Consider the following 11,079-nt stretch of genomic DNA (forward strand, 5'->3'; position numbering starts at 1 on the left):
GATGCCTCAGTGTATTCTGGGATTTGCACTGAGATCTTTAAGGAGGAATCTGTGATTCATCAGAGGAAAATCTTCAGCTTCATTCATCTGAGCGTTCAGGAGTTTCTTGCTGCTTTCCATGTGTTTTACTATCATATGAATACAACTATGGAGAGACTGAAGAATTATGCTTCAGTACAAAATTTGCTTAAAGGAGCAGTAGATAACGCCATTGAGAGTGAGAATGGACATCTGGATCTGTTCCTGCGGTTCCTGCTGGGCGTCTCACTGGAGTCCAATCAGAGACACTTACAGGATCTACTGACACACACAGAGAACAGCTCAGAGAGCATCAGGAGAACCACACAGTACATTAAAGGGAAGATCAGAGATGGACATGGACTCTCCACTGAAAGATCCATCAATCTGTTCCTCTGTCTGCTGGAAGTGAAAGATCAGACTCTGTCCAGAGAGATTCAGAAGTTTGTGAAATCAGACAAACACTCAGAGAAGAAGCTCTCTGCTGCTCACTGCTCAACAATCACCTACATGCTTCAGATGTCAGAGGAGCCGCTGGATGAGCTGGACCTCAAGAAATACAACACATCAGCTGAGGGAAGAAGAAGACTGATACCAGCTGTGATCAACTGCAGAAAAGCTCTGTGAGTATTTACTTGCTTTTTTAAGTTAAGATATAAATCTGACGAGTCACAGTATCTCTTTTTAAAGTACCCTTACGAAAAAGAAGTTTATTCAAGTGTGCTATTAGTATACTTCTTTAAAGCTAAACATAGGAAAGTATACTTTCAGTCTAATTTTTATGTACTTCTCAGACATGGGCTTTAAGTACTTCTCAAAAATATACTTAAAATGACATTTAAGTATACTTGACTTATACTTAGAAAAAGTCTAAATATATTTGAGCAATACTTGTGCTCCGAGAATATTTTCATTGTTATACGGTAGGGGGCGCTAGTACACATCTTCTGTACAGAATATCCAAAACACAAGTGAAGAAGAAACCGAAACAACAGATGCTTCCACATGTAATCTAACACGATCATCAGACATAAAACAGCATCAAAACTAACGTGTAACGTTATGGAATAAAATGTCGACCAATGAAGAGGTAATAATGACTGTCAAGCTTTGGGGTGTTGATCGACTCCATCTACGTTTTGATTATCATTCTGAGTCTTTTTCAGCTTTTTGTTCAAAATCTTGTTTATTTCTTTATTTTTTCAATATTTTATTTATGAAACTTTCCCACATTCAAGAGTTTTAAAAAAGAATGCATGAAGCTAGAATAAAATGTTTTTGTTTACAAGCAGATACCCTCTTCTTTCTTTTGATGTTTTGTAAGTTCAGATATTCATATTACAAAATATATATAAATTAATACCTAAATAGGGACGTAGTAGTATACTTAAAGTATGATGTAAAGTTCACTTAAAGAAAACTTACGAGTATACTTGCAGTATAAAACTACTAAACTAGTAGTTTACTGAGACTATACTTCAAAGTGTACTAAACTGTAAACAGTATACCTATAAGTTCACTTTTAGTATAGTTGCAGTACAAACTAAAAACAGATGTAAACTAGTTGTGTACTCAAAGTTTACTACTGTTATACTCAAAGTATACTTTTATATACTAGAAAGTGAGCCAATTTTGTCCCAAGAAGTATTGAAATAGTACACTTACAACAAGTATACTACTAGTACAAGGATATTTGTATACTTACTAAATAAAGTATACTTAAAAATATAAAATATGTACTTTATAAAATATAAAATAAGAACTTTACTTAAGTATACTTAATAAAATAAACTTGAAGTATACTAATTTTTGGTAAGGGTAATTATAATTTGCAAGAGTTAAACTGATATTAAAATTTGCAGACAAAAATGTGCAGAGTCAAATTAACAATGCATAAACAGTGTTTTACTCCTTTTCAGTTTTGCTGGCTGTAATCTCACTTCCCAGTCCTGTGAAATTGTGTCATCAGTTCTAAAGTCCTCAAACTGTGTCCTGAGAGAGCTGGATCTGATTAACAATGACCTGCAGGATTCAGGAGTGAAGCTGCTCTCTGATGGACTAAAGAGTCCAAACTGTCAGCTGCAGATACTGAGGTATTAAGAACAAACAAGGGATAATATACAGTTAGCCAGTCATAATGTTTGTGTGTCTGTAGATGATCTGACCGTGTGTCTGTAGATGATCTGTGTGTGCCTGTAGATTAACAGACTGTGTGTCTATAGATGATCTGTGTGTGTCTGTAGATGATCTGACTGTGACTGTAGATGATGTGAATCTGTGTGTCTGTAGATGATCTGACTGTCTGTAGATGATCTGACTGTGACTGTAGATGATGTGAATCTGTGTCTGTAGATGATCTGTGTGTGCCTGTAGATTAACTGACTGTGTGTCTATAGATGATCTGTGTGTGTCTGTAGATGATCTGACTGTCTGTAGATGATCTGACTGTGACTGTAGATGATGTGAATCTGTGTCTGTAGATGATCTGTGTGTGCCTGTAGATTAACTGACTGTGTGTCTATAGATGATCTGTGTGTGTCTGTAGATGATCTGACTGTCTGTAGATGATCTGACTGTGTGTCTGTAGATGATCTGTCTGTGTCTGTAGATGATCTGATTGTGTATGTCTGTAGATGATGTGACTGTGTGTCTGTAAATGATCTGACTGTGTGTCTGTAGATGATCTGACTGTGTCTGTAGATGATGTGACTCTGTATGTCTGTAGATGATCAGTCTCTGTGTGTCTGTAGATGATCTGACTGTGTGTCTGTAGATGATCTGAATCTGTGTCTGTAGATGATATGACTCTGTATGTCTGTAGATGATCAGTCTCTGTGTGTCTGTAGATGATCTGACTGTGTGTGTCTGTAGATGATGTGAATCTGTGTCTGTAGATGATCTGACTGTGTCTGTAGATTATGTGACTGTGTGTCTGTAGATGATCTGTCTGTGTCTGTAGATGATCTGATTGTGTATGTCTGTAGATGATGTGACTGTGTGTCTGTAAATGATCTGACTGTGTCTGTAGATGATGTGACTCTGTATGTCTGTAGATGATCTGACTGTATGTGTCTGTAGATGATCTGACTGTATGTGTCTGTAGATGATCTGACTGTATGTGTCTGTAGATGATCTGACTGTATGTGTCTGTAGATGATCTGACTGTGTCTGTAGATGATGTGACTCTGTATGTCTGTAGATGATCAGTCTCTGTGTGTCTGTAGATGATCTGACTGTGTGTGTCTGTAGATGATGTGACTCTGTATGTCTGTAGATGATCTGACTGTATGTGTCTGTAGATGATCTGACTGTGTGTCTGCAGATGATCTGTGTGTGTCTGTAGATGATCTGAATCTGTTTCTGTAGATGATGTGACTGTGTGTCTGTAGATGATCAGTCTGTGTGTGTCTAGATGATCTGACTGTGTGTGTCTGTAGATGATCTGACTGTGTGTCTGCAGATGATCTGTGTGTGTCTGTAGATGCTCTGAATCTGTTTCTGTAGATGATGTGACTGTGTGTCTGTAGATGATCAGTCTGTGTGTGTCTAGATGATCTGACTGTGTGTGTCTGTAGATGATCTGACTGTGTGTCTGCAGATGATCTGTGTGTGTCTGTAGATGCTCTGAATCTGTTTCTGTAGATGATGTGACTGTGTGTCTGTAGATGATCAGTCTGTGTGTGTCTAGATGATCTGACTGTGTGTGTCTGTAGATGATCTGACTGTGTGTCTGTAGATGATCTGTGTGTGTCTTGTTGATGATCTGAATGTGTATGTCTGTAGATGATGTGACTCTGTGTGTCTGTAGATGATCTGTCTGTGTGTGTCTGTAGGTTGTCTGGCTGTATGGTGACAGAGGAAGGCTGTGGTTATTTGTCTTCAGCTCTGAGTTCAAACCCCTCACACCTGAGAGAGCTGGATCTGAGCTACAATCACCCAGGACCATCAGGAGTCCAGCTGCTCAACCACAAACTGGAGGATCCAAACTATACACTGCAGATAGTCAAGTATAAAGACAACTATAGTTGCATGATTGAGAACAAATATTTTGCATGTCTTTGTGTGTGTGTGTGTGTGTGTGTGTGTGTGTGTGGTAGGGGTTTTCTAATGCAAAATAAGTTCATATTCTAAAGTTAACCATTGGCCATCAAAAATAATAATCAGTTCCTCCAGGATTTCACGGGACTTTTTTCAGATTTTTGCGGCCTAAAATGACTGATTTTGCTGCGGCTTTTCTCAAAATTTGCAGTGATATTTGTGACATTTCTTATTGTTTTGCAGTGAAAATATACCACAGACAACATTCATCTAACATTGTTATGTTTTTTCTGACTTCGAGAACCATTGTAGGGCTCCAGACTAACATTTGAAGACACCAGCACCAGTACTGTTAAGTTCTGGTCAAATAGACATTTATTAAAATGCATGTAAAACTGCTTCTGAGATGTTTATCAGATTACACAGCAGATGTTTCCCAGATCTTTAGCAGACATCTTACAGATGTACATGTACTTGTGTTATCTAGGTAGTTGAGATGCAGATAAAATTAACTTGTATTACTGTCATTCAAAATTTATAAATATAATTTAATAAATACAAAAAATATATATTAGGGAGTGGAAATGGCTTCTCTGCAGCCATCTATTAGTGGTAAGTTAATGTCTTTTTATTTTTAAATAAGTGTTTGCTTTCCTACATTTTGAAACTTTTAGTTTTATAAATGGGGGCAACCTATGAAGGATGAACAAATCATGTCATCACATTAAAAATAACTTTCAAATTCACTAATAGCTTTGAAGTGATGGGAAAAGTTGTGTGAAGCATTTAAAAACACTTAAAAACATCAGACCATTTCTGCCACAAGTTGTTCCTGTAGTTTTACTATGTTAAATCCATGGTGAATGGTGGTGATTTGTGTTTTTTGAACAATGTTTTTCCTGGTTTCCACATAAGCAGCGTTTGTTCTGATATCTGTAGCTTTAACAGAATTCTGCGCCGAATTTGAATGCTTCTCACTAGATTTCACAGAGATGTTATTGATTCTGCGGCGAATTCGACTGCTTTCTTCACTGTATCTCCCAGCCCTGTGTATAACGGTGTCCCGAGCAAATAAACTGTCTGCGCTGTGTAGTAAGCGAGTAGCACGGATTCGTTCTGCTTTCGGTTCGTTTGTCCAATGTAGCTCTTGTAAATCGGTCATGATGAGAATGCAAGGCTGTTCATTCCATTTTTGGAACCTTTCTTTGACTGAATGCGCATTGCGATGACATGGACGCGTCTAAGCGCAAAATCCGCGGAAAATCTGCAGCAATTACGAAAATTTGCAAGCTCTTGCGAAAATTGTGGAGTTTGCTTGATTTTGCGATAAATTCAACGATCGCAGAATCGCAAAATCCTGGAGGGACTGATTAATGTTGGTTGTCATAACATTTTCTCTATATACCGAAAATGTTAAAACTGTGAATCTGCGTAGGGTAAAATAAATTGAACACATGTCAGAAACTGCTTTCACACAAGTAATCAAACATTTGTGTTACTATCTAGTTTGGACCATGGAGACCATTTTAGGATCACACGAGGTCTGCGTAAATGTAGGTTCTTCACCTCACACACACGTTTAAGAGTGTTTTGAACCATCTTTGACACATTTCTCATCTCTCTTTTTGTGTTCAGATTTCTTTAATCTCACACTGGATCCAAACACTGTAAACAATGATCTCATTCTGTCTGAGAACAACAAAAAGGCGACATGTGAGAAAGTGATGCATTTTTATCCTGATCACCCAGAGAGATTTGATGGCTGTGAGCAGGTTCTGTGTAAAGAGAGACTGACTGGACGTTGTTACTGGGAGGCTGAATGGAGCGGCTGGAGTTATGTAGCAGTGACATATAAAGGAGTCAACCGGAAAGGAGGGAGCGACTGCTGGTTTGGATACAATGACAAATCCTGGAGTCTGGACTGTTCTGAGAACAGATTTACTGTCTGGCACAATAAGAGCACTGATGTATCAGTCCCTTCATGCGGCTCTAATAGAGTAGGAGTGTATGTGGACGTGTCTGCCGGCACTCTGTCCTTCTACAGCGTCTCTGACACACACACACTCACACACTTACACACATTCAACACCACATTCACCGAACCCCTCTATGCTGGGATTGGGGTTTATGGATCATCCGTGTCACTCTGTCAGATTTAACAATAGAGACAGAAACACACACAACTAAGTGAAAGAAGTATCTTCACTTAATCTTTAAAAGTAAACATATAATCTTCTAATTGTTGTGTTGTTTGTGTATGTAATGGGGTCGTGTGTTTGTTTTAATTGAACCAAGAGAAACTTCTCTTCAGACACATAGACTACATGAAAGTAAGTTTTCTCTTTTTACTGTGACACATTTTTGTCTCCTTAGCCTGTCATTGCAGTTTCACTGTTCAGCAGCGTGTCTCTGTAGAGCAGCAGTTCTCAAGTCAAGTCCAGGGACTCAACACTCTGCACAGCTGACATTTGTATGTCTTCATTAATTAACAAACGTGATTCAGATCATCAGTTCAGAAGGAGAAAGCTCCATGAACTGAACTGAGTGTGTCAGATCAGAGAGACATACAAACTGTGCAGAGCAGTGGTTCACCAGGACCGGAGTTGAGAACCAACAGTGAAGAGTAAGCTTTTTAATATAACCTTTAAACTTAAGTTCTACATTGTATGAATCATTTATGTTTAACAATGCATTTGTATCTGTCCATTTGTTTTTTGTATTTGTTCATTTTGGTACATTTATTATTGGTAAGAATATTTAGTTAAAGTTAGTTTGTATTTGTTTATTGTTGTGGCCTGTCTAAACTCTGAATTTCTGCTTCCATAAGGTGATAAAATAAACATGCATAAGTAGAACTGTATAGTTTTCATTTATGTTAGAAACTGATATTTGAATGGGGTCAAATCCACTCCCCCTCTTTAAAAGGATTTGCTAACATACTGAATATTATCTTTTAGAGTAAATTAATGTATAATTAATAAATGTATGAACAAATATTTTTATGTTGGATTTAATATCAGCATACTCTGCCATTTGACAATGCCCTTTACAAACAATATATTTTCAATTCATATTTTAATTTGCCATGTTCAGGTCACATAATTTGTGAGTTATATGTCTTCAACATTGACAAACAAATTTGACCCTTTTCTGACTTTTGATTGCGTCTGTCTGTAGATGTTCTATCTTGTAGAACTTTGCAAATTAACAAATTATTCCAACAAAACTTGAAAGTGAAAGCGAGTGAAAACTCACTTTCACAGCAGCTCTTTTCTCTTCAGAGAATTGAAACTCATGAACCAATCAGTCTTCGAGAGGCAGCGACACATCAGCCAATCAAAATGAAGAAACTATTCATGGAAAATGTGGGAGTGTGTTTGCTGGCTGACTGTCTTGTGACACTAGAGGATGTTATTCACACTAAACACTGACCTACAGTAAGACTAATCAAGCTCATGTCTGTCAAACACATAAGAGCCATTTATATTAAAATTTTCACTTCTCTCATTCTAATGAATCACGGCATCATTGATCACAGCAGAATTGACCAGAAATACAACTAAATACGGTGTTTAGTGAACAGTTTATCTCTGGTAATCTTATAAATACTTATTCATGCTTTACCATGAATATGTCAAAAGCAACTAAGGTCGTAAGTTCAGTCGTTACCAATAGAGTTCAATGGAATATACCCATAAATACATATATATATATAGAGAGAGAGAGAGAGAGAGAGAGAGGAGCAGAACTAAGGACACTGGCGATACATCCACAATGCACAAACAAAATAAAATCAAAGGACAGAAAACAAAGAACCACGAGGGAAATCCAGACAATCCAGCAATCTGACCACTGTGCGCCATGAGCGAGAGATGACTGACACACATGAAGATCACGCTGCTTGACTGCAAGGTAACACACACCTGTGATTACACTGTGTGCTACTAGTTTGTTTTCATATGGGTGGAGTGAAAGGAAGACAAGACACACCTCAAACTATGGAGAAATGAAAGAAAAATAAGAAACAGAGACACCATTTTGAGGCTATAAAATTGCTAACTTTTGGTATTTAAACAGCCACATCTCTTTTGGTAAGTTCAGAACGTATTCTTATAACCATGTTTTTGTATAAAATAACTGCTATTTCAGTTTTGATCTGTAGTTCACATGGGATTCCTAACCTGAATCATATTTCAGCACTTTGACCAAACTAACTGATCAAAATGGTGGAAACATTGAGGATTAAAGTTGTTACTTAAATAACTTTGATATTTACTTTAGATTTACTTCAGTTTTGTTATATATAACAGATAATGTCACATGTCCTAAACGAGGAACATTTGACATTCAATTATTCTAAGTTTGATGCCTTTTCATTAACAGGACCATGCAGAGGCATTTTATATACAGTGATCAAATACGAACTATAGAGTTTCTGGTTTTAGAGGGACCAGAAATAATCACCTCATCTTTATAGACATAGTGTTTCTTGAGCACTGTTTGTTTTATGGAGAACTTGGTTAATCAGTCCAATAAGAGACTAACTACAACTCTACTTTTTTATCAAACAAATGTGCATTGAAAATGTCCACACATTTATCAAACTGTGACCAGGTAAAAACCATATAGAAAGTGGCTCATGGCCAGAGAGAGCACTGGCAAATGTTGCCAAAGATTTATTATGATGCAAGAAAGCCTCGTTTACTGAAATCATACGCTCCAAATCTCAAAATGGAGTCATTGTGAAAAACTTTAATATTAGTCAATAACAAAAAGAATGATACATTGTTATATTTTTTGGAGAAATTCTTTGCATAGTAACCCTCTCACCATTCATCCCCAATTGCTTTGGTTCTTTAATTTGTCTCTAGGAAAAGGAAGTATTTGATTGTTACATTTTTGTTTTGTTTTCTCATCTTGTCTGTCTTTTTTTATTCGCATTTATTTTTTTTTTGTAGACTATCTGGTATATTATAATAATAATAGTAATATTATTATTATTAACTATCCCTCCCTGTATATCTGGTGTCATTTTTTGTCAAACTAATTTAATGAATTAATGAAAGAATACGCTCCGAATCTCTGATTCAAAACAAATGACTCACAGATTCACAAAGCAGTTTTTCAATTGTGAGGCTCATCCGGGTAACCGAATCTTGAGCGAAGCATGAGCATGCTGTTCTTTTTACGGTGTATCACGCAGTTAATGCTCTAGTAGCGATTCTGACGCAACATACTTAGTCATGCAGATGTCATTCCTTGTGAATATAGCATAAATTCATACTTTGATGACAATGTGCATCTGTTTATATAAAGACATCCTGAATGTGTCCACAAATAACATAATTTATATTTTCTTTAGCGAAGAAAACTCATTTTAAAATGGTCAAACAGCAAATTACTTATTATTTCCTTCAGTTCTTGAAAGGCACTATATAAATAAAACATTATTATTATTGTTATTATTATTATTATTATATACATGCCAATATTTCAAAGATATTGTAGATATTTAACACATTTTCACATGTGTACTGCTTGAGTGGATGTACTGCATGGCGATATAAAGTTATATCCTACTTTTTGTTTTATTCAAAGAATGTCCGGTATAGAATTCACCAAAAACTCACAGCACACAAAAAGTCTAGGTGCGAAATGTCACAATAATCCAATAATATAATAAATACGATTTATTATATGGATTGTGTACATCCTAAGCAACTGAATGCAGAATCATCACTGTTATGTTTCCTTTGAATTGTGTATGGTGCTAGTTCGTTGCGATGAATTATCTAGTAGGCTAATTCATATTCTATTTGTTTTCAATTCACTAGTAGCTATATATATTTTGTATACAGATCAACCGGGGTTTTTTTGACCATGTGATTTTTTTGTGACTTATGCAATCATGTGATCTTTGTTTTAAGATGTCTTTTGCGCCTGCACTGTAAACAATTATTGTCATTTTTAACTGTGAAAATTGTAAAAATGCTAGAGTAAAATTTGATTTGTTGTCAGTGTTGCTTGCAGTAGCACATGCAATAATGCAAAATGATAAATGTTAAACAAATGCTTGTGCATTTGGATGTCTTTAATAAAATGCGTTTAATAGTTTGTGCTTTGATCACAACCACATTGCTTCTCCTGTAAGCAGGGTTAAAAACAAACAAGTAAAACTATAGCATGCATTTTTGAAGCACATGTTTTTATTGAACTCTGTATTTATTTATTTTCTTCTTTTTTTTTTCTTTGTGGGTCAAATGCTTCAAGAAGCTACGCCTTGAATTCTGAGTGAAGCAAGTAGAACAGGTAGAACAGCTCCAGTGGAAGTGAAAGCAGAAAGATAGTTCAACTTTCATTGTTAAGAAAAGAGGCGGACAAAGCAACATTGAACAGTGGGATATTTTTCATGGTAAGTACATGTTTAAAGCTACATATTACAGTTTAAAGCTATAAATATATCCGCCTGAAGCCCTTTTTGTAGGAGTTCACTTGCTTGGCTCACATTTGTTCGACCTGTCTATAAATTGTACAATGTGCCCCATGAATGTGTTTTGCAACAACAAAGTAAGCTACAGTGACAAAGTAATATTATAGCTTACAGAAAAGATATAGCAGATTATATTGAATAGCTTGTAAAGTGGTTGTGTAAAAGTGTTGTGCTGAAATCAGTAGCATCACTTTACTGCCAGTGCTGAGATTTTTAGCATTTTTTGGTTATTGTTGAGGTGTAGTGGGTGCGGATCTATGTGTTCCTCTTGAAAGACTTTGTCAAACGGAGAACACGACTTTATTTAACCACATCAATCTTTTTGTTGTACGCTGCATTTGTTCACTTATTAAATTGATTACTTATGTATTTGCCCTTCATGAACAGGTGTGAAATGTTTTTATTATACTATTATTATAAATTTTTGTAACATTTTTATTTTTAGTTAATTTATTTTTTGATGTTGCCCTGTAAACACATTTTGCTGGTCGTTATGGGGTGTGTGTGTGTGTGTGTGTGTGTGTGTGTGTGTG

At 36.2% G+C, this 11,079-nt stretch overlaps 2 protein-coding genes across 4 annotated transcripts in view; one reads left to right on the forward strand and one right to left on the reverse strand.

The window, feature by feature from the left end:
• LOC107560584 (zinc finger protein 501-like) overlaps positions 1-11,079 on the reverse strand; it is a 176,198-nt gene that overhangs the window by 59,797 nt on the left and 105,322 nt on the right. The gene's annotated exons all lie outside the window — the stretch shown is intronic.
• Positions 148-6,215, forward strand: LOC107560587 (NACHT, LRR and PYD domains-containing protein 12-like). Its single transcript, XM_016244810.1, has 5 exons — positions 148-641; positions 1,938-2,111; positions 3,852-4,025; positions 5,563-5,609; positions 5,692-6,215. The coding sequence occupies exons 1-5, from the start codon at positions 148-150 to the stop codon at positions 6,213-6,215; spliced, it is 1,413 nt and encodes a 470-aa protein (XP_016100296.1).

The sequence above is a fragment of the Sinocyclocheilus grahami genome, unplaced genomic scaffold, assembly GCF_001515645.1.
Source record: "Sinocyclocheilus grahami isolate Dianchi unplaced genomic scaffold, SAMN03320097.WGS_v1.1 scaffold734.1, whole genome shotgun sequence".
Classification (NCBI taxonomy): Eukaryota; Metazoa; Chordata; class Actinopteri; order Cypriniformes; family Cyprinidae; genus Sinocyclocheilus; species Sinocyclocheilus grahami.

Excerpts from the sequence above, each read along its gene's own strand:
- LOC107560587 (XM_016244810.1), top strand. The coding sequence starts at position 148 with ATGGAGAGACTGAAGAATTATGCTTCAGTACAAAATTTGCTTAAAGGA. Across the intron at positions 2,112-3,851 it reads TGTCAGCTGCAGATACTGAG|GTTGTCTGGCTGTATGGTGA; the intron begins GTATTAAGAACA and ends GTGTGTCTGTAG. Across the intron at positions 4,026-5,562 it reads TATACACTGCAGATAGTCAA|TTTGGACCATGGAGACCATT; the intron begins GTATAAAGACAA and ends GTTACTATCTAG.